This window comes from Camelina sativa, chromosome 8, assembly GCF_000633955.1.
Source record: "Camelina sativa cultivar DH55 chromosome 8, Cs, whole genome shotgun sequence".
Lineage (NCBI taxonomy): Eukaryota > Viridiplantae > Streptophyta > Magnoliopsida > Brassicales > Brassicaceae > Camelina > Camelina sativa.
In genome coordinates this window covers 15,139,643-15,161,330 of record NC_025692.1, presented here as the reverse complement: position 1 = coordinate 15,161,330, position 21,688 = coordinate 15,139,643, and the positions used below count along the sequence as shown (strand labels likewise).

The following is a 21,688-nucleotide window of genomic DNA, read 5'->3' as shown; positions in this document are numbered from 1 at the left end:
ATTTACGTGCATTTTTACTCTTATTAATTGTGATATCGTTACACATTAAATATGCGTTGATAATACACATAACCAATGATTTACGATGATAAGCACCGGTCAGAGCCGTGCCTATGTGTATTAAAATGAAACATTCGCCTCCGGCCTTATATTATTTTTGTAAGAAACCTAAAAGCAGTCATATGCATATTTTTATTTTAAAAAGTAAGAGAGTTAACCAGGATTACAAAATGGTAGCTGAACTAAAAATATGGAAAATAAATTAGGATGACTATTAATCCCTTCACCTCTTCTTAATTGAAATATACGTAATTTAAGTTTTACATTTTGCTTCCTTCTGTTTTTATTATATAAAAACTAATAAAAACAAATGCATAATCAATTGGTAAGTAATAAGTATACAATTCACTATAAATGGTTTCATCTAATATTATTATTTTTTTCATAATAATAACCAAAATATTATTTAAAATTTACATATGATGCACCGATTGTTATTATAGATTAGAATCAGTTTGAAATTCTATATTTGTAATACTTTCGTATTTATTTGTAAGATAATAGAATTAGTTTTTTTGAAGACATATTTTTAGTACCGCCTCCGGCCTCTATATCTCTAGGCACGGCTCTGGCACCAGTTCATGAAGATGTCGTTATCAATTCTATTCATACCCAGAATAATGAATACGTAAACACTCGATCAAACAAATACAATACGTTTGATTAACGGTGAATTAAACAAATCTAGTTTGCTCTGATACCAAATATAAATTTAGATTTCTATATTCATGAAATCTATATCTCCCAAAAATCATCTAGACATAATTAATTTAACCATAAACATTTTCTTTGAGAAGAAGAAACACTAACCTTGATCCATTGCTTGATTATGGTTGATGATAGATCCAAGTCTTCAAATTGATTTTCTCCTCCCTTTGACCTTTCTCTCTTATGATTCCTTTAATGGACAAGGAATCCACACTCTTCTCTCTTTCTATGTTTCTTTTGTTGTTCTTTTGTTACGACATCGTTAATATGATGTTCGTTCATTATTTATATGACCAAACATCACTAGTGAACCAACATAACCATCCACGTAACAGTCACTTACGTGAACAGCCACTTAATGACATATGTATAACAACCTTTCATGTAATTAATATAATATTGCAGATTAATTACATGTTATCATATATCGAATAATATAGAAAGATATTAACTATAAATATTGGTAAGGAAAGAGGGTTATCAATACACCCAATTCTAATCATTAACGGAAACCAATCCATCACGGTGTCGTTTAGAATTCATAAACGTTAATATGAACTTGAAATTTATAATTAAACCGAAAGACAGATAGACCACACAGAATATAAAATATTCTTACATAACAGAGATCTTCATCTTCCTCCTCTTCTTTCGCCGGATCTGGTGAGACTCTGTGTTTGTATGGCTGTCGTCAATGTTTTTAGCTGATTTTAGTGTTTGTCAAAGGGTTGAAGATTACTTAAAAGTTTAAAACACTGTTTCATTAGAAGCATAACGTTTTATTTTTTTTCTTAATTCTTTTACTGGGCCTGGCCCAAACCTCTTTTGTTTTTTTCTTTTTTTTTCTTCGGCAGCCTAAAAAAATCAAAAACCGAATTAACCGAAACTCGATCCGATCGGAACCGAAATTTACTTCGGTTATCTTCGGAACAATTTTCAAATATCCAAATACCCGATTACCCGAACCGACTCGAAAACTCGAACTCGCAGGCCTGGGTTCCATTCAAGCCGTTTAGGAGCCAAAATCTCTTAACGCAATAAAAGCGTTGCCACGTAGTCTCTCCCACTCAATCGAGATGCAATTAACTTTTGTAACGGCTACAAAACTCTCTCACTTGTCTTCTCTTTTTTTGAATTCTCTCCATCTCCTTTACAAATTCCTCTTTCTTCTTCCTCCCCATTCAAAAACCCTAGAAACCATCTGCTCTCTTCTTGATTCAATTCTTGTTTTTTTTTTTCCGAAATTAACCATGCGGAGCGGCGAGAGGATCGATTCAGACGAAGCAGAGACGAGGGCGAGAACGGGAACGAATCATCTCTCGAAAGAAGTCGATGACTTTATCAAAGACACAATAGATCACTCCTTGGGTCTTCCGATCTCTATGGAAGCTCTTCAAAAGAAGATTTATACAACTGAAGAAACCCATCGCCGTCTTCGCGAGCAGTACCTTTCTCTTGTTTCAAGATTAAAGGAGAAAGATCATGTCATCGATCGCGTTAGGGTTAGTAATAGTAATTTCGTTTCTGGGTTTTTCATAGATTTGATTTTTTTTTAAGATTTGATTGATTGATTAGATCTGAATCTTGTTTTTTTTTTTTTTTGGGGGTCCAATTCAATAGTCTGAAGCGAGTATGAATGCGCAAGCGTTGAAGAAGTTTGTTGATGAGAATCAGAAACTGGCAAGTGAGTGTGGGAATTTGTTGAGTCAGTGTAAGAGATTGGAGAAGGAGTGTTTGCTTTACCATAAAGATCGTGATGCCTTGATGGAGTTTGGGAATGAGTCTGATGAGAGTGCTAGAGAAGCAGAAGCTAAGGTTCGTGAATTGGGGGAGGAAATTGGAAGATTGTCTGAGGAAATTCAGATTTGTAAGCGTCGAATCGGAGATGGTGAAGTAAGATAACCTTAAATTCTCTTTAAATTGCAATGCCCTTTAGTAAATTAGTAGCCTTTTTGCACTTGGGGGGATCTATCATTTTGGTTTTCTCTGATAAGTTGACACTGCAGTTTCTCTAAGTGTAGATGAAGTTTGTTGCCTGATTGACTTGTTAGTCTATCCATATTATGTTGCTTCGCAGAAAGTCTTCGAATTTGTAGATATTGTTGTCACTTTGGGATTCAATCATTTGGTTTTCTGTGTTAAGTTGACAATGCTATTTCTCTAAGTGGTCATGAAGCTTGTATTCTCATTGATTCATAAGTCCATCTATGTTATGTTGCTTTGCAGAAAGTTTTTAAAATTGTAGATATGATCTGATTGATGCACTTGAAAGAGACACTATGCTAGTCCATGTCAAGTTTCTTGCTTTGATTGATATACAGCATATAATTTGTTCGTCCATATTGTGTTTCACCCTATCGTTCTTTGGATGCTTCTCATTTGGATATCAAATGGGTTTCTCATATATCCACTGTTACTTGTCGTTTTTAATAGCTTCAGGTGGATAAAGGCAGTTGATAAGTCGTTTTTGATGTTTGAGAGATTGCTTGTTACTTCCAAGATTTATATTTCTGGATCCTTCATCCTTGAGGTGTCAACATTAGTCAGAGGATGTATCTATTAGTTGCTACTTGTTTAATGTTGGATAAGTGTCAGCATTGTCGGAAGGTGTATCTATTAGTTGCTACTTGTCTAATGTTGGATTATTAGTGTCAGCATTGTCGGAAGATGTATCTATTAGTTGCTACTTTTCATCATTTCAGCTGGAAATATAGTTTCTTTGCGTTCTGACAGAAGTCTGTATTTTCCTTTCTCTCAAAAGGTTGACAACTGTACTACACCGTCAGAAGAAGACTTGCTTGATTCGGTTTTGGGATCACTCATAAGCAAAGACGAAACTATGATGGGGCGTCTCTTCTTGGAGGCAAATGTCCACGACCAATCGTGCCAAACTTTGTTGAGCAAGTGGGATCACTTAAAGCCTTCAACGCAAAAGTTTCTTGCTTTAGTTTCAAGGGCAAAGAAATTTGAAAAGGAAAAAGAATGCATCATCTTAAATCTCGCTAAAGCCGAGCAAGAGGTAACTATAACAAACGATAACACTCTCTTATTCTTGTTCTGAAATCATTCCACTTAACCCACAAACTTTTAACAGGTGGAACTTGTGAGCACACTAAACCGAAAGCTGGATAAAGAAAATCGTAAGTTGTTAAGGCAACAAAGCCCTCTTTGTTCCGCAGACAGGAACAGAGACAGCGCATCTGCAAAGGTAAAGAGCAACACAAGAAGAAAAAAGTTAGCAGCTATATAGACAGACTTTCCTCTTTGATTGTAACTTAAAAAAGAGTTTCTTATGTTTACAGTCAAACAAGAGAAAGAGTCCGAAGATGATGACCAGCCCGGTGGAAAAAAAGCTTGAGTTTAGCAGTCCAGAAGTCAGCAGAAAGCCTCTATCACCTGTGTGGAATAATTCAAACAAGTGCTAGATATTTTGACTATGAATCAAAACATTCTCTGTATTATTCATATCTGTGAAAAACAGATTCGGATTATATTGTCACTAACAAAAACATGTATTGCTATAAAAATTTGACCACAAAATCATGTTTCCAAATGCCTATAAGCTAGTGACAAGAGCTCACCTCTAGGATGAGTTTTTAGGCGTTCCGGTACCCGAACCTGATTGGGTACCCGAACTCGATTGTATACCCGAATCCGATCGGGTTCGGATCTTTGGATTTTCGGATTTTCGGATATATGAAAATAGAATCCGATCGGGTATTTTATATAATCGGGTCGGGTTCGGATAAAACCCGAACGGGTTCGGATAAAATTCGGATACACCCGAAGTCCGAACTGAATTTCGGATATCCGATGGATTTTGAGTATTTTTATCCGAAATTGATAAAAATACCCGAAATCCTTATTAAAAACCAGAACCCATACCAAAATATCCGAAGAAGCATATAACTTAAATATCAAAAAACATAAAGATTGAAACACAGAATTGGAAGTCTTAAAGAGTAAATAGTTTAGAGATTCAAAGAGAATGCAAGTCTAAATTCTGATGTTTAAAAGAGAGAAACAAGTAGATAAAGTTTAAAAGAGAGAAACAAGTAGATAACGTTTAAAAGAGAGAAACAAGTAGATTAGACAAGTAAAGCAGTCTTCTAATCCTCTTCTTCTTCTGCCATGTAACATGCTCAAGAGTCTTCTTCTTCACATTCAAACTCTGAAAATAAACAAACCAACATTACAAACTGTAACTTGTAAGTAAGTACTTAACATGGCATAGAGAGATAAGAAAGTAACCTCTTTGAAGCTCATCTTCAAACTCAACTTCTGCAAGAATTTGAGCATTTGTAAACACCTTTTCTTCAAACTTTATGTCTTGTTTTAACCATTGTTCAGTACATATCAGAACCTCCACCATGTAGTGTGTAAGACAACTTCTGTAGGGATCAATTATCCTTCCACTAGTGCTAAAAGCACTTTCAGAAGCAACAGATGACACTTGCATTGCAAATAAATCTTTAGCCATCTGAGATAAAACAGGGTACCTTGCACTATTGACCTTCCACCAAGAGAGTACATCATACTCAACTCCCATCATGAAATCTGGATTCTCAACTTCTTCTCTCAAATACGTATCTAGTTCATTAGTATCTCTAACTCCAATAGTTCTGAGCAATGTATCATACTTCTGCTCCATCGGGTTGTATCCATCAAAATCATCATCGACCGAGTCAAATACGTCTTGATGTCTCTCTCGATTACTCTTAGATGAGCAGTGAGACTGAGTTTGTTCCGCCGATGCTGTTGCGGCAGCATATCTTTAACTATACTCTTTATACATATCACGCATTATAGCCTTAACTGAATCTTTCATTGCCTTAGCTACTACAGTCTCTACCCCATACAACTCCTCAAAACACAAATTTGCAAACTGCATCTTCTTTCTCGGATCCATAACACTAATAATAATCAACATCCTGTTAATGTTCTTCAACCCACCCCAATACTTATCAAATTTCTGAAACATCTTCTCAGCATTTAACTTCACTTCGCTATCCCCACTAGCACAAAGTAACTGAAGCTTCACATCAATGTTAACTATCTCGCCATAACACTGATGTGCATTCATAGTAGTAGAGGCGGATACTATCAATGTAGCCTTATTGAAAACATTAAAAAACTTAACTAACCTCTCAATTTTACGCCAATCTTGACTCAAAGGAGATCCAATCCTTTTTACGCCATCAACATACTCTAAGAAGTGATCATTGTAAAGCTTATCCTCAAACTCCATTTTATCAAATGCTGCTTTAAACTTAATTGCCCTTGTCAGCATCAAATACGTAGAATTCCACCTTGTGCAAACATCTAGTAGCATACTACCCTTTGAGAACCTACCATTTTCAACTCTTCGCTGAAACGCCTTTCTTCTATTTGGTCCTGACCTGACATATGAGATACCATTACGGACTGCAACCACACTAGCATCGATTTCAGTCAATCCATCCTTCACTATCAAGTTTATAATATGACCAGCGCACCTAAGATGCATGAAATCTCCAGCCATAACCAGAGAATCATTTGATATCTCAGAGAAGCTTGATTGAAACTGACTCAGAGCATTGCTATTAGCAGTTGCATTGTCAACAGTGACACTGAACACCTTCTCTATCCCCCATTCAGCAAGACATTCTAGAAGTGTGTTTGCAATCGTCGTACCTTTGTGATCTACCACATTCTTAAATCCAATGATTAGCTTCTTCAATCGCCATTGTTTGTCAATGTAGTGTGCTGTGATAACCATGTAACTTGAACCTATAAGAAAAAAAATAACAATAAGTATAGGTTATTAAGAATAAAAAGCTAAGATCAGAATTTTAGTTTTTAAAAAAGTACTTGTTACCGAAGAAACCCAAATATCAGTGCTGAGTGAGACTCTTTGCTTATTAGCCAAAAACCATTGCCTAAGAGTAGCCTTCCTCTCCACATACATTTTCACAATGTCTCTTGTTGCTGTCCTTCTTGAATGCGGTTTATAGAGGTTAACCTAAATGAATTACATATAAGAAAAGACTGACTAAAGCCGTAACAAATAGATAAGATTGATTACATCAAGTGTATAAGAAACATGTATTAAATCATTCACATAATCAAAAACAAAGTGACTGACCTTATCGCAAAATTTTTTTAATGCCACTCCTTCTACAAAAGACAATGGCAACTCTCCTATCACCAACATTTGATTAAGTGCTTCTCTGAAAACATGCTCAGGGACTTTTGCATACTGGATATTTCCTTCCTTATTAATCACCTGTTGTCCTCCTATGTCATCTTGAACTTCTTTCCATGCCTTGTAGGCCTTACATATTTTGAGATGATTCCACAAGTTCTTCGTCCCTGATTTTGTTGCACAACCTAATTCCTTTCCACAATAGTTACACTTACACCTGTTACGGCTGCCTGCTAATCTTGTGAAATGGGTCCATACACCAGACCTTGGTGTTAGTGTCCTTGGTGTCTTGTTTCGCTCAGCAGTAGTGCCACCACCAGATCCACTTCCCTGAGTTTGTTTCCTTTTTCCTCATGCTCTCGGTGTCATCATTTCTTCTTCATCGTTCAAATCATCATCGATATAATCTTCATTCACTGGTGATGACGAACCCATCTGCATATCATATAAACACAGATAGCAAAGTCACTAAGTCAGTGATAGTAGATAGTTTCCCATATAACAATCAAATTAAGACAAGTATAATCAAAATAAACCTCATACTCAAGTAGATAATTTCGGATTCTACAATTTTGGATTCTAAACATTAAACAAGATGAAACATATAACATCAAAGCAGTATCAGATTCTAAAATCGAAGATAATCTTATTATTATCACTAACAATATTGTTGCAAAACCTTGTGTTTCTCTCTACACATATAGAAATTGCAAAGAAGACTTAAGAGAAAGTCGATTTAGTTACAGTTTCAGTTGCAGAAGGCGATAAAAAAACCAAAGGACGATGAGTTTGAAATCAAAAACAAACCTGTGATTTCCGTCGTGAAGTCGCAGAAGGAGGGGATGAGACTAAAGGATTTAGGGTTTCCAGCTTGTACAAATGAGATTAATATCTGGTTTTATTGGATAAAAGCAAAAGGTAGCTTCGATTTTGAAGCTGGGTAGTCGAACAAGCTATAACAAGTTTGAAATCGATAAAAACAAAGAAAATAAAAGGGGGTAGGGATTAGGGGGTTAATGGGTTTCTATTATCTTCGGATATCTTCGGGGTTTGGTTCGGATATCGGGTATTACCCGAACCCGATCGGGTATCCGATCTTATGAAAAATCAAATCTGATCGGGTATTTTACCCTATCCGAACCCGAACCGAATTCCTCACTTCGGGTCACTTTTGGGTTCGGATTTTGGATTCGGTTAATATGCCTAGGGCTAAAGACAAATATTAATAGGTTCCTAGTGAACCACATAATCCCAACATGAAAATAAGGACACAAACATAGAGTACAACAACATAATCTAATACTAAAAATATAGAAAGGCATATAAGTCACATATATAGGGTGAACCACAAAGCCGATAGTCCACATTAGATGGCGAAAGGCTGTCCAAGAACGAATCACCGGTAGCAAAACGACAAATTGCCACAATGGAATACAAAGATTCCGACGGGTTTTTAAAAACCTAACTCGCACTAATGACGAATCATTAGCTCCTTGGAAAAGGAGACAGCATGTAGGATGGAAATGAATTCCCAAAAGTCGAGTGCCCGAGAAGGGGTCCAAAGTACAGCCACCTTGCCGCACCATGTTGAAAGATCTATACCAAGTGGATAGTGAAGAGTGGAGATCAAGACGTAACAGTGTAGTCAAGGGAGTGCAGATGATCAAAGAAAGCCAACAATAACAACCATAACTTGAGCAAAATCTCTCCAAGGAGGAAGTTTTCATAAAATGAACCTCATTGAATTTTACTTGGCCTAATAATAAAAAACACAGGTTCATAATGCAAAAGTTGGTCCAAGATGATATTTTTTAGGCATGTTAGGCCCAATAATAAAAAAAAATTAAAACTCTGGCCCAATAACCAGGTAGGTAGAATCTGGTCCATTAGGGTTTTGATACTTTCTGGACCCAAGTTCTTGGTTTTGCACCAGAGGTCGCGGCGGTTAGCCGGAGAGGAGAAACAGAGCGACGGTAGATCTTTACATGCTCTTGAAGTCGATTTCACCTGCACTTTGGAGGGGACTCTTCTGAGGACTACCGAATTTGAAGGATGTAGAAGAACAACCGACCTAAATGGTGGGAGCAAGGGCACAAAGGCCGAGCCACAAGAGGTTCTCGACGACGGTGAGATGCATCGTCGGAAAAAGATAGCAAGCGACATGGGAAGATCTACCTTTTGAGAAAGCACCAAAATCGGCGATGTAAAACGAGAGGGTTGAAGCCAGAGAGAAACTCGGAGGACGACAAGCAAGCCAGCATCGTCGCTGTTAGGCCTGACGCAACTTACGGCGGAAAGAACTCCGCTAGGCAGAGATCTCGAGATAACCGAGAGCAACGAAAGCTCCATCATTCGAGATTTCTTGGAGGCGCAAGAGTCAAAGATAATTCTCGGCGTTGGAAAACCATTACACCGGAAGGATAGCGTGACTTCGAGAAGGGTCATCTCGCTGGCAAGAACATCACCAAAAGATTTGTTTTACTCCACCAACATATCCATGAGTTTCACATCTGAAGGAAGAAGATCTGAATATGGGGAGAGCATCAGAGCCATCGGAAGAGGCAGGTGAATGGCCGACGGTGGTATGCAAAAGTATAACTCTTCGGGAAACTCCCGAGAAAATCTAGATCTGATGGATCTGAGGAGATAAACGAGAGTAAACTCGAAATTAACAGAGGGAAGAAGGATGGAAAGATGCATAAGAGAACTAAGAGGAGGATGAGCAACCCGACGCCGGCGAGCAACAGCTCAACCGGCGTCGGAAAGTAAAACTACGCTTGAAGCCTCGACAATGGTGCCCAAGTGTGAAATTAACTAAACGGTGTCATATTGACTTTTTTTAATACGACGTCGTTACTTGATTCTTAACACAAAATAAAATGTAATTGCGTAGCTTTTCCGATTTCGTATCCAAAACTCTCTCACTCACTCAGCCATGGCTCTTCTTCGTCTTCCTTGCATTTCCCTCCAAATTCTAGGTCACAAATCAAACCAGAAGAACCCTAATTCCAAGGTTTCGCTTAGCAATTACTCTTTCGCTTGGTCTTCTTCTTCTTCGCTATGTTGCTCAGTTCAAGCAAAATCGAGAAACCTTACTTCGTACTTCTCCGCTACTACTCAAGAGCCCATCCTCGAATCTGCGGCTACTGTCTCTTCTTCTTCTTCTTCTTCTGTGGAAGTCGAAGACGAGATTTCGAAAACGAGATTGATTGCTCAGAACGTTCCATGGGCAGCTACACCTGAAGATATAAGGTCGTTGTTCGAGAAGTACGGCAGTGTCGTCGACATTGAGGTGTTTTTTTTTTTATTATTTCGTCTTTTGTAAAAATTTGAAATTGAATCTTTCGTTGTTTTGGTTAACGAATGGGTGTTTTTGTTTTGATATGTAGATGTCTATGCATAAGAAGGAAAGGAATAGAGGTTTGGTATTCATTGAAATGGGTTCCCCTGAAGAAGCTGCTACAGCTCTCAAATCTCTCGAATCCTATGTAAGAACTTCGCAATCGTGGCTTACTCCATAGTTAAAATTGGCACAGAATCATTCAGATTTGGTTGTGTTTTTTTCTCATTTTATCTTGCTTTATGAGTAGTAGAAGTTGTACATTGTTGCTTATTAGGCTATTTCATGTTGCAGTTATCTCAATTTGATTTATATTTTTGTGTAAGAACATCGCAATTGCTTCCTCCATCTCTATAAATTGGCAAGGAATCATTGAGATAATTCTCTCAGTGTGTTGTGTTTTGTCTCATTTGATCTGACTTTATGATTGGTAAAAGTTGTATATTGTTCTTGTTAGGCTCTTTCATGTTGCAGTTATCCCAATTTGGTTGATTTTTGTGTGTAAGAACATTGCAATTTCTTCCTCCATCTCTGAATTAGCACAGGATCATTGAGATATTTCTCTCAACTTGCTGTGTTTGTCTCATTTTATGTGACTTTACATTAGCAGAAGTTGTAGATTATGTTATTAGGCTCTTTCGTGTTGTAGTATCCAGTGAAATTGATAAGATTTTGCTGACCAAAATTTGATAGAGCAGGATTTACGTGTACTTCATCTGATTGATTTTGCTTGCTCCCTGCTCTCATTTGGTTGTGTTAGTCTCATCTTATATGCTATTAGGCTCTTTCACCATGTTGCAGTATCCCGAGATAGATTTTTTTGTCCGCAATTATTGCCGACTCCATCTGATTTTATGTGTTGTTTCTTTGGTTCTTGCTCTTTCTTTGATCTTCATTTTTCATTGAACTGTGTATTGTTTAGGAATATGAGGGTCGTCGTTTAAAGGTAGACTATGCAAAGGCCAAAAAGAAGAAGACATATGCGCCGCGGGAGAAGCCTTCGGCAGTGCCTACATTCAATTTGTTTGTTGCAAACTTGGCATTTGAAGCAAGGGCTAAGCATCTTAAGGAGTTCTTTGATGCAGACACTGGCAACGTTGTCTCCACTGAAGTTATATTCCATGAAAATCCAAGGAGGTCGAGTGGTTACGGGTTTGTCTCTTTCAAAACCAAGAAACAGGCCGAGGCAGCGATTATAGAGTTCCAAGGAAAGGTAATCCAAGCTATTCTACATGATAATAACAATAATCTGATCATAATTAAATAGCATTCTAGACTTATCAGTTACGTCAGTTCAATATTGAACAAACTTGAAGCTCAATATTAGTGTCTAATATAGTTAAATGGAGTTCAAAGTACAAGAGAGTATGTGTTTGGGTTTTGTGTTGCTGATACCATAAATGGACCCTAAACCAAATTTTCTAGGTTGAGACTCTTTATGGATCAATGAGACAAATATAGAAATGGGTTTTTTCGAGCCGTTATTGTAGTCAGACACTTTAAAGAATATGGATCTTAGTCCCAAAGTTGTTAGAACAGAAGAGTTAATGGCATGTTGCTCGTAAACAGCATTCGAATGGGTTTATTGGCACATGGTTGAATTAGTTGGTAAAATTGAATGGCTGTGATATTGACATACGCAGGATTTTATGGGAAGACCAATCCGATTAGCACGTAGCAAACAGTTTGTTAAGCTGCAAGCAAAAGAAGGGTTGCAGCCACCGGAGGAGGAGGAGGAGGAGGAACCATCATCTGAGTCTGAGACAGTGACCGCAGAGGACGAAACTCCAGCTGCAGAGAACTGAGGAGGTAGTAAAAGCTTCAATTGCTTTCATATCCTGTCTCTGTTATATCATCATCATCAACTCTTAGCTCTGAATTGATCGGTCAGGTAATATATACATAGTCTGTGTTGCAGGATTGTTGCTGGAAGGTATTGGAATTGTAGAAGAAGCTTTTCGAGCTTTTAGGTTTTCTTCTTCATAGTTTTTGACCAGCAAGAGGAGTGGTTACATACGAGTACCAAACCTTTAGTAACTGGTGGAGAAGTAAGAAGTACAAAACCGATTTTGTTAGAACTGAAAACTAGTAGAGACCGAGTATACCAAAACGTCAGTTTCAGACCAGATCAAAATCTTAAGAAACAAACCCCATGTGGGTTTGAGAAACTTGCTTAGTTAAGTCAAACACAATGCTTTATTTTGTTGGTCATCTATCTAGTCTTCGATTGCTTTTTCGCGTTTGTTATATGTTTAGTGTGTAATGTGTATTCTTCTTTTTATATATGAAACCTTAAATCTTAAGAATCTTATAAAAGGTATAATAGTAATTTGCAAACTCAAATACTAAAACAAATATAAAAATTTGTACTACTAGAGTACTAGTTCCAAAAAGCTTCTTGTACTATCTATTTCTTTCATTCTTTTTTAAATTATGTGGGTATGTTCTAAAGTTTATCAATTTTTAAGAAAAGAATAAAAGAGACATTGGTATATGAAAAAGGACAAATTGTTGTAACTTTTCATTTTGGTTTGAGTTGGAATATTTTGAGGAGGTAATGAATCATCAAATGCGAATCGAATTCCACAGCTATTGAATGCAAGCAAATGCACTCCAGCCTCTTTTTTTCCTTTTAAAAGGAATAATTTCGTCCAACTTTCTTTTTTTTCTTTTTCCTCCTCTTGAGCCAAAAAAACGAGTTTTTTCTTTTTCTTTTCCTATTTCTGTTAACTAAAAAACAATGGAATCTTCCGTCTACATTTCATATTTTTAAGTTAACTTATAATATGAGTAAAAATATTTCGTTACGACACCTTTAACCTAAAATGGTGATATAATATACGTAGAAGCCCCCACATGGCTGAAATTTTGATGCTGAAATTTATGATCCGTGTTTATATTTGGAAGCTAAGAACATTAGTGAAGTTTGTTGTAGCCAATTGTCAATGCTGGTTAGATGGGTCAATGGCTTTAGCTCATCTTTCAGAAAAGGCCGTACCGGAAGAACGTCAAGATAGTATGTTCCTTGCGAAAGAAGATTGCGACTTCGCGTGCGCGAGCTTTTTAGCTCGTCCTACACGCCCTTCCCAACGCGGGGTTTTGGACGGTTTCACATCTCCGGGGCAAGTAGGGTGTAGTGGTCACTCTAAAGCCTTGATTAGGACTTGGAGCTACTACTCTAAAAAGATAGTGGTCTTGTTTGACCCTAAAATCTTTATGACCGAGTGTTCTTCTTTTCAGAAGTCACTCCCTATCCTCCGGATTCCTCTAATCCTTTATCTTCGGCATTATCTTAGCCTAGTTAGTTGTTGTATTTTAGTCCGGGTTCTAAAAGTTGTTCTACGAACACCTTCTCGCGACTTGTCTTCTTTTCGTATTTTCCCAAGAAGAGAGTTGCTCGATCATGACTTAATATAATGGGTTTTGGCGGAAAGAAAAAAAAAAAAGAAAAAGCCCCACATAGCTGAGCCAATTAAGAAGAATCCTGAAGAAAAAGCTTTACCTTTATATGAATGTATTCTTACAGCTGTTTCCACGTGACAACACCTACTCTTTACCTTTCTGACCAAACCCAATGACTTTTTTAATCCAATATTTCAATTTTAAACGCAATTACTCTCGTTAAGATTACAGACTTTTCAATCATGTAATTTCAAAAATTATCCAATCTCATTTATATCATTAAACGTAATAAAGGTGTTAAAAAAAAAAAAAAAGGAAGAAAGAATCAGACAGAGACCAAACAGCTGTTCTTTTGCCACTACCAATAAAACGACAAATTCACCGTTCTTGGACACGTCGACACGTGTCTTTTACACACGCACACGTTGCTGACCTCATCCGTCATCATCACTAATCACCTTCTGTTTTTATAATTAGTAGTGTTCATCATCACTAATCACTTCTTTAAGTCATAACCAATTTCGAATTCTCAAAAGGCATCACTAAATAACTAATTCAAATCCAAACGCAATAAAAAATCAAACTGGTTTAGGACTCTTCTTAATATACGTACGTATCATAATTAGTGATGATAATAACAAATGATATATACAAAAGTATATAACACGAAGTGTTTAACTGGAGATATATACGACACAAATGATAATATTTTAAAACGACTAATGAAAAACACAAATCGAGTATCTAATATCGTCCAACGGTAAACTCAATTCTTAATACATAAACCAAAAACTAAACACGAACAAAAAAAATCATTAATAGAAATTAAGAAAAGAAAAACTATCTCAGGTTTTCTAAAATAACCAAATTACACCAACAAAGAAGCGACGAATACAACAAATCCGACTAAAGAACCGGCGGACACAGCAACGGTGGCGGCGTTGTTGTTATCGACGGGAGTGGATCCGGATGGACCAGCGTTTGGAGCTCCATCAGGAGTGAGAGATGTAAGAGGAGCGGGTGGTGAAGCAGAGGTGGCTAGTGGTGAACCAGCCGGAGGTGAAGTCGGAGCTTCCGTGGGAGTGGCGGTTGGTGGAGGAGTTGTGGTGATTGGTGAAGGAGTTGGTGCTGATGCGGCGGTTCTTGGAGCTTGAGCAGGTGGTGGTGGAGTTGATGATGGAAGAGGAGATCTTGTTGGTGCTGGTCCTGGAGCTTGAGCTATAGCTGAAGAAGCTATGAGAGCGAGGATGAGAAAAACGACGACGGGTCTTGATGATGCCATGGTTTTGTAAGTTTGAGACAAGTTTTAGAGAAACGAAGGATCTGTTTCGAGCAGAGAGAGAGAGGAGACGAAGAGGGGTTTATATAAAGAGAGCAGAGAAGCGATGGGTTCGTCGATATAACAAGAAGACGTGTCAATGATAATTGTTAATTTGTAAATAAGTCCTTAGGGTTTCTACTGACTATAATTTGAGGCCGGTTTGTATTTTTTCTTATTACATGAGATCCAATCAAAGTTTTTGGACTTTTCGAAATGAAGACAAAGTCAAAATTGGTTTCATATTTAAAACATGTGTTTGGAATGTTTTGAATTTTGAGACGATACAAATGTAGTTTAGCTAGAGGAAAGGAGACAAGAACTCTACAACTCTATTTAAATGATTGATCAAATGTAATAAAAAATAATAAAAATTGATCAAAGTGTCTATGATCCTTATTTGATAATCTATTGAAGGATTAACTCTCTGTTTTGTTGTGAGGAATTAAAATTTTATGTGTCAATATACATTATTAGAAAACAAAATATTTGTAGTTTGGCACACAAAAAAACCACAATATTAGTAACTAAAATAGAATTGTTGATTTGTTGTTAATCTATTATTCTGTTCTTGATATAGTTGTTCAACGAACAAATCTATTGAAGTGAACAAATCTATTGGAATATCAATAACCACCAAACCGACCAAACTTGATCCCACCCAAACCTTTTGCTTACATGAGCCGTCCGATGGATTTGGCTAAGAGGTCTTCGACCACCGACCGAACCCAACAACACCCAACTACGCGTTGTTTCCAAAGACTGTCCTAGCCACGTGGATAAGATTTAATTAAAGGTTTCAACTTTGAAGATTAAAGGAGTTTTTAATAACTAGTGTGACCTAATTAAACTAATAGTACTTTCAAGATTAATCAGTTTTTTTTCACTTACCATTAGGATTACCACGCGGCTCTGTTCCCCCCCNCCACCCCATTAACTTTTGTAGATTCTTTGCTTTTTACCACTATTATTAAACTCTATGACTCTACGATCGAAGCACCTGTTTTGGAATTTTGTTATCACATTTTTTTCGCTTTAACGTAACGTTTCATTGTTTCAATAATTGGGAACTTCGGATGCTCTTTGAGTTTAGAAACAAAACGGTTTGGATTCTTCGAAGATGACAATATCAAATGTGGTAAGTAGGTGGTGGATCACCTTAAGTTGAAAGTCAGAAATGACTTTGTAATACTACTTTCTTATGTATATAAAAGTCTTGTGAAATGTAATTTTCGATCATGCAAAATGCATCTTGCGGATCAAATACTATGAACTATATAAACTTGATTGTGAAATTGCTTGTGAAACCCACAATAATGAACTTCATGTGTTGGTTACTTGGTTTAGATTATCAATCTTTATATGCCATATGTATTTAACTAAATGTAAATTAATAATATTATTATATATACTATATTTCATATCCAAAGACTATATTTATATTCATTGATTATACCTTTTTAAATTGTAATCAGAAATTTCGTACATTTTATAATTTTACATGTAATCAAGTTTTACAAGACACTCATGGTGTCATGGATCTTTTCCTCATAAGTCCATATAACTCATATACCTTATTTTTCCTCTACCGTGCGTTATTATTGTGTTGAAAGCTTGAAGCTGCTCGTGTGAGTGCTTATCTTACTTGGACTGGAGAAGGATTGAAGAGAATGGGGCCACATTGTAGGTATCAGCCACGCCGGTTACACCTTCCTTTACAAAGTCATCCGGTGACTCGAGGTTAGTGTCAGCCTGTAGAAACATGACACTTGCGTCAATCATGGAATTAGAGAACCAAAGAAGAGGAAAGAAAGAAAGACTGACCACACGGAACCATTGTTTTCCCTGTCGTGGCTGTGGAATCAGAGCATTGACAAAGTAATCATGGGCGTTGAATGCCACATAGATGTCACGGCTACCTACACCGTCATGGAGCCTGCAAGAAGAATCACTTATCAGTCTGAAATCCGATGTACTCGTTAAGCAGTATAACATACAAGTAAGAAACTTTGGGACTTTTGTGTCTTACGTGAAAGCTAAGAACTTGCTCTCAGGGTTGTTCCAATTATCTTCATGCCATGTAATCTCGCCCTTTATATAGACATTGCACATTCGTGATTAGCATTCAATTTCACGGAATACATCATAAATATATAAACAAAGAGGAGGTTAGCTACTTTGCTGAGGAAATTTTCGTGCTTGAAGACATGGTGTGAATGTCGGAACTTGATCACCTCCGAGAAAAATCTGAAATGGTTCTGCTTCTTTGCATCCAGCTGGATATAAAGTGAAGATATGATTACAGTGTACATTGGGGCCATCATAAGCAGAGAAGAGCAAACAGCAACATTTAAGACTTGCCTCCTTCCACTGGAAATTGTTGAGAGCGGTATCATGACCGTAGCTGTTGTTATTACCATACCGCGTATGTCCATATTCGTCTCCCATTAGCATCATTGGTGTTCCCTGATCATTGATCAAAATTGGTCTCACACGAATTTAGGATTCTCAACAGTATATAAACAGGTGTCTGTTGGCAATACGTACCTGAGAAATCATCAACGCTAAATGAAAGTTCTTCATTTGCCGAGTACGTAAAGATTTGATGTGAGCATCACCAGTTTCCCCTGTCAAGAAACAGATTATTAAAACTTGAATGCTGTAATAAGAAATTATATAGGAACCATCAATGCTTGAATGTTGTGAAGTGAGGTTCAAATTGTACCTTCAAAACCACAGTTCCAGCTATGATTGTCATTACATCCATCATTTCCTCCTTCTCCATTGGCCTCATTGTGCTAAAATGCAGAAAAGATAAATAAAGCAGACTCATTCGGGTTTTAAAATCAGTACATTGGAAATCAAAAATTCAAAATTACCTTCAAATTGTACGATACAAGATCGCGCAATGTGAATCCATCATGTGCAATGATGAAATTTACACCGTGGTAAGGCTTCCGCTGGTTTACCTATAGAAGAGAAGAGGGGAAGTGTCACGTTATCACGAAACCTATTCAAAATTTTACTCATGTTAAACTGCATCTAAGCTTTATCTGAATAAAGTTCAGAATTAATACAAAAAATAATAACTTGAATGAATCTTACCTGGTAAAGATCAGAAGATCCTGAAATCCGAGTAGCAAAGCTTCCTTTCATGCCGCTGTCGCCCTAGCAATATGGAAGATTAGAGTGTTTTCGCACCGAAGACCAGGTGAAAAAAAAGAACTCCAATATTATACCTTGATAAATCTTCTAACATCATCCCGGTACATCCCATTCCACTCAGCCCACCTGACTTGGGAAAAATCCAGTAGCATTACCAGTTACACAAAGTTGTTAACCGCATAACTTTAGACGGAACTACCAAGTATAGTACTATTCGGTGGCATCAACTTAAGCCTGTTATGAAGCTAAAACTGTTACCTATCCCAATTTGGAAACTTCCCGACTAGATACAATCCTCCACAATCCCAAGGCTCTGCAATTATTTTACATCTTGACAGAACGGAATCCTTGGCAATTGCCTGATTCAATAAGAAAATTCAAAAAGAACATCATGGGAACAATTTTATATTTTATTTTCTGAAAATGCAAGGGCAATGCATTAAAACCTACCCTTATCAGTGGGGGAGCACTGAGTGGAGATCCATCTGTTGCTCGGCAAAGCACACTAGCAAGATCAAATCGGAAACCATCCACGTGATACTCAGTGACCCTGCGGTCAGGCAAAGAGAAGAAAGAAGAACCTGGAATGATTAATTATGTGAAGTAACCCCAATAATGCGTCAAGAGGATAGAAAAATCAAAGCCATTATTTCATATCAATGTCATGTTTTTCCTAAAAAATTTTAAGATATTTGGTCCAGTTATTTACAGTAGCTAACATAAAGTTTTTCCATACCAGTGCCTTAAGCTTTCTAGTATCAATTCCATAACAACAGGATGGTTACAGTTCAGTGTATTCCCTGGAAACAGAAAACAAAAGAAACGTTGAGCACACACATATTACAGCTAACTGTAAACCAAAATTTCATTTGAAGTATGGAATTTTCAAAAGTAAAGCCTCGAATATAAGCTTCAAAAATAAATTACCACAGCCAGAAAAGTTAAGCAGTTGGTTTTCTGGATCAAGCATGTAATAAACCTGAAGAATAGATCTCACTGTTTAGAGTTCCAAGATAAGAAAAGAAATAAACTGACATGAAGGTTAATCCTCTTTATGACTCACCTTGTTGTCTATGCCACGAAATGAAGTGGTATAAGGGTATTTGTCATCTGCTTCATTGGTATGATTATAAACTACGTCCAAAATGACCTGCAGAGAAAAACTGTAAGAATAATTCTGAAGAATAATCAGTAACAATAAAAAGGACCAAACTTTATCGGCCAAAAAGTGAATAGAGGTCTCAATAAACAGGGGGCAAGAGAACGGCATTGCTACCTCTATACCAGCAGAATGTAAGGCTTTGACCATTTCTTTAAACTCTTTCGAAGCTTTAATAGGGTCTCCTTCACCACTAGCATAACGGCTCATTGGAGAAAAAAAGTTAACTGTCGAGTAACCCCATGTGTTAACCTAGTAAAAATCTCTTTCAGATAGGGGACGTACTGAAATTTCCATTGATGAAGCTTAATTACATTGAAATGAGAAGAATTTTTATGACGATCGTGGAAACAAAAAATATTAGAATCACAAAGAAATGCAATTTGCTGATTCGTGATTACCATGTGTTCTCTAGGGTTAGGGCGCCTCTGAAGCTCCAGTTCATCGAACTCAAACACCGGCAATAGCTCCACTGCATTTATACCCAGATCTTGAAGGTGTGGGATCTTTAAAGAGAACAAAAAAAAGAGAAGCTTCGTAAAGCATAGAAGCAGATGAAACATATCCTCAGTGTCTATCATAATAAGCTTTTTCAGACTTTTCATGTTTTATTGTTAAATGAATCCTGATTATGGCTCATCAGCTAGCACGAATATTAGTAATTTTAGCATCTCAACACACTTTCGAGGTAACATATAGTTTACCTTCTCAATCAGACCAAGATAACTGCCCCCTATATCTGGATCCATACCACTGGATTCATCAGCAGTAAAAGCACGAACATTCATTTCATAAATAACAAGATCCTTCTGCAAAACAGTAACAAAATGATTAAAAATTAAAAGAAAACTGAAACAAAGTAAGAAAGCTGGGCAAAAACCATAAATTCTGTAGTAATACAAATTCCATAATTCAGTGAGAAAAAATAGCTCATCAACAGAATTGTGCAACAAACAACTAGCTGAAGATGAGAAATGACATTTTTACCTCAGGTATGTTAGGGAACTTGTAGTCATCTCCCCAGTTAAATGGCGAGCTCTCGAAGTCATAGGTTCCATAAAATTGAGCAAACTTTTGGCTACTATCTCCAAAAGAGCTACGGCCTTTAACAAGCTTAGCATAGGGATCCAAAAGCACAATACTAGGGTCAAACCGATGTCCTTGTTGCCATTCTCCAGGACCATCAATACGGTAACCATAAAGGACATTTCTGGGAGGCAAATCCTATCATAATGTGAAAAAAACTTCAAAACCATGAATAGTGAGAAGAGAGCGCAAGAAATAAAAACTATCAAAAGAAGTTCCTAGGCGTATGATACTACCTCAACACAAATGTGCCAAGTATCCCCAGTCTTGTTCACACTGGGATCCAAAACCAAGTTGATCATACCATCATCATTCAAATCATCCTTATCACTGCCACCAAAAAGAACATGAGCATCAGAGATTAAGCAAGCAAGACATAAACAAACTTCAAAATCTCCTTATACAGAGTAAAAAATGAAAACCTCTGAGGAAGTGAGAAGCAGAGTGTGACAGAAGTAGCATTCTGAGAAAACAAAGCAAAATTGATTCCCTTGCCGTGTTGAGACACACCAAGAGGAGATACCTCACCAGAAGAAACTATGAATGATTCTTTTCTAGTCTCCGTCATTGTAGATGATGCTTCTTCCTACACAGAAGCAAGCAGCCATAATGTATCACTAAAGAGTTTTAAAAGGACTAAAACAACAAGAGACACTTACCTCAACCACGCGTTCTTGTGCACGACGACAAGAGACCTTAAGTGTAGAACGATCCTTAACCTAACTACGATGAAACAATGAAGATCATATAACTCGGCGTAACTTGTAAAACCTAAGAACAAGAACGAGACTGAGGATTGATTACGAAGAAGAAGACGTGCCTTACGGGAGAAAATTCGAAGTGCAGCCACTCTCCTACTCAATTTAGATCTGCAAATACGAATCAGAACTCCAAAATCAAAATCTCAAATCACATGATTTCAAAAGAAGGAGACGAAGAAGAGTCGTAATTGACTAACTAACCCCATGGGAATGGTGAAGCTAGAGAAGGCATTACGGAGCGACGGAGGTGAATTGCAAGTAAATAAATCACATGAGGAAGTAAGCATCTCTTCTTTGCTTCAACGATCGGAGTTTAGAGATTCTTATCAACTATTTTGTAGTAGTGAGTGAGATTCTCGGGAGAAAGGGTTTTGTGATTGTGATGGGACTTTGGGAGAAACAATGAGAATCGTTCATTGGAAAAGTGATCGCCACGTGAACGGAAACGTGAGTCTTCTTCTTGTGTTTAGCTTTCATTTCTCGATTTGTCATTTTTCTCGGAAAA

General features: G+C 37.1%; 5 protein-coding genes across 8 annotated transcripts; 2 read left to right on the top strand and 3 right to left on the bottom strand.

The window, feature by feature from the left end:
• On the top strand, window positions 1,849–4,302 carry LOC104707222. The gene is made up of 5 exons (XM_010423528.2): window positions 1,849–2,270; window positions 2,389–2,661; window positions 3,530–3,787; window positions 3,863–3,976; window positions 4,071–4,302. Exons 1-5 carry the CDS (start codon window positions 2,019–2,021, stop codon window positions 4,191–4,193), a joined length of 1,020 nt encoding a protein of 339 aa, XP_010421830.1. The 5' UTR covers window positions 1,849–2,018; the 3' UTR covers window positions 4,194–4,302.
• LOC104709555 (zinc finger BED domain-containing protein RICESLEEPER 2-like) lies at window positions 5,543–6,715 on the bottom strand. The gene is made up of 2 exons (XM_019228753.1): window positions 6,619–6,715; window positions 5,543–6,537 (listed from the first exon to the last, which is right to left on the bottom strand). The coding sequence occupies exons 1-2, from the start codon at window positions 6,713–6,715 to the stop codon at window positions 5,543–5,545; spliced, it is 1,092 nt and encodes a 363-aa protein (XP_019084298.1).
• Window positions 8,689–12,600, top strand: LOC104707221 (RNA-binding protein CP33, chloroplastic). Of its 2 annotated transcripts, none has more exons than XM_010423526.2 (5): window positions 8,689–10,244; window positions 10,342–10,440; window positions 11,215–11,505; window positions 11,936–12,101; window positions 12,211–12,600. In XM_010423526.2, the coding sequence occupies exons 1-4, from the start codon at window positions 9,888–9,890 to the stop codon at window positions 12,095–12,097; spliced, it is 909 nt and encodes a 302-aa protein (XP_010421828.1). In that variant the 5' UTR covers window positions 8,689–9,887; the 3' UTR covers window positions 12,098–12,101; window positions 12,211–12,600. The 2 variants fall into 2 exon arrangements, with proteins under 2 accessions (XP_010421828.1, XP_010421829.1); XM_010423527.2 differs by having other exon boundaries at window positions 9,867–10,244; window positions 12,199–12,600.
• LOC104707220 (classical arabinogalactan protein 10) lies at window positions 14,382–15,048 on the bottom strand. The gene has a single exon (XM_010423525.2). It carries the CDS (start codon window positions 14,974–14,976, stop codon window positions 14,563–14,565), a length of 414 nt encoding a protein of 137 aa, XP_010421827.1. The 5' UTR covers window positions 14,977–15,048; the 3' UTR covers window positions 14,382–14,562.
• Window positions 16,434–21,672, bottom strand: LOC104707219 (isoamylase 3, chloroplastic). Of its 3 annotated transcripts, none has more exons than XM_010423523.2 (24): window positions 21,385–21,672; window positions 21,243–21,291; window positions 21,082–21,141; window positions 20,845–21,008; window positions 20,659–20,752; window positions 20,324–20,560; window positions 20,041–20,145; window positions 19,738–19,842; window positions 19,454–19,588; window positions 19,241–19,327; window positions 19,105–19,156; window positions 18,914–18,977; window positions 18,628–18,727; window positions 18,436–18,536; window positions 18,252–18,303; window positions 18,118–18,180; window positions 17,892–17,981; window positions 17,738–17,810; window positions 17,560–17,639; window positions 17,374–17,478; window positions 17,190–17,288; window positions 17,042–17,103; window positions 16,837–16,948; window positions 16,434–16,764 (listed from the first exon to the last, which is right to left on the bottom strand). In XM_010423523.2, the coding sequence occupies exons 1-24, from the start codon at window positions 21,468–21,470 to the stop codon at window positions 16,654–16,656; spliced, it is 2,286 nt and encodes a 761-aa protein (XP_010421825.1). In that variant the 5' UTR covers window positions 21,471–21,672; the 3' UTR covers window positions 16,434–16,653. The 3 variants fall into 3 exon arrangements, with proteins under 3 accessions (XP_010421825.1, XP_010421826.1, XP_019084033.1); XM_010423524.2 differs by having other exon boundaries at window positions 16,436–16,764; window positions 21,082–21,145; window positions 21,248–21,291; window positions 21,385–21,671; XM_019228488.1 differs by lacking the exon at window positions 21,385–21,672 and having other exon boundaries at window positions 16,436–16,764; window positions 21,248–21,291.

Excerpts from the sequence above, each read along its gene's own strand:
- LOC104707222 (XM_010423528.2), top strand. The coding sequence starts at position 2,019 with ATGCGGAGCGGCGAGAGGATCGATTCAGACGAAGCAGAGACGAGGGCG. Across the intron at positions 2,271-2,388 it reads ATGTCATCGATCGCGTTAGG|TCTGAAGCGAGTATGAATGC; the intron begins GTTAGTAATAGT and ends CCAATTCAATAG. Across the intron at positions 3,977-4,070 it reads GAGACAGCGCATCTGCAAAG|TCAAACAAGAGAAAGAGTCC; the intron begins GTAAAGAGCAAC and ends TTATGTTTACAG.
- LOC104709555 (XM_019228753.1), bottom strand. The coding sequence starts at position 6,715 with ATGTATGTGGAGAGGAAGGCTACTCTTAGGCAATGGTTTTTGGCTAAT. Across the intron at positions 6,538-6,618 it reads TTGGGTTTCTTCGGTAACAA|GTTCAAGTTACATGGTTATC; the intron begins GTACTTTTTTAA and ends TTTTTCTTATAG.
- LOC104707221 (XM_010423526.2), top strand. The coding sequence starts at position 9,888 with ATGGCTCTTCTTCGTCTTCCTTGCATTTCCCTCCAAATTCTAGGTCAC. Across the intron at positions 10,245-10,341 it reads GCAGTGTCGTCGACATTGAG|ATGTCTATGCATAAGAAGGA; the intron begins GTGTTTTTTTTT and ends TTTGATATGTAG. Across the intron at positions 10,441-11,214 it reads TCAAATCTCTCGAATCCTAT|GAATATGAGGGTCGTCGTTT; the intron begins GTAAGAACTTCG and ends TGTATTGTTTAG.
- LOC104707220 (XM_010423525.2), bottom strand. The coding sequence starts at position 14,976 with ATGGCATCATCAAGACCCGTCGTCGTTTTTCTCATCCTCGCTCTCATA.
- LOC104707219 (XM_010423523.2), bottom strand. The coding sequence starts at position 21,470 with ATGCTTACTTCCTCATGTGATTTATTTACTTGCAATTCACCTCCGTCG. Across the intron at positions 18,728-18,913 it reads CTAGAAAGCTTAAGGCACTG|GGTCACTGAGTATCACGTGG; the intron begins GTATGGAAAAAC and ends GCCTGACCGCAG. Across the intron at positions 17,479-17,559 it reads TAGCGTTGATGATTTCTCAG|GGAACACCAATGATGCTAAT; the intron begins GTACGTATTGCC and ends ATCAATGATCAG.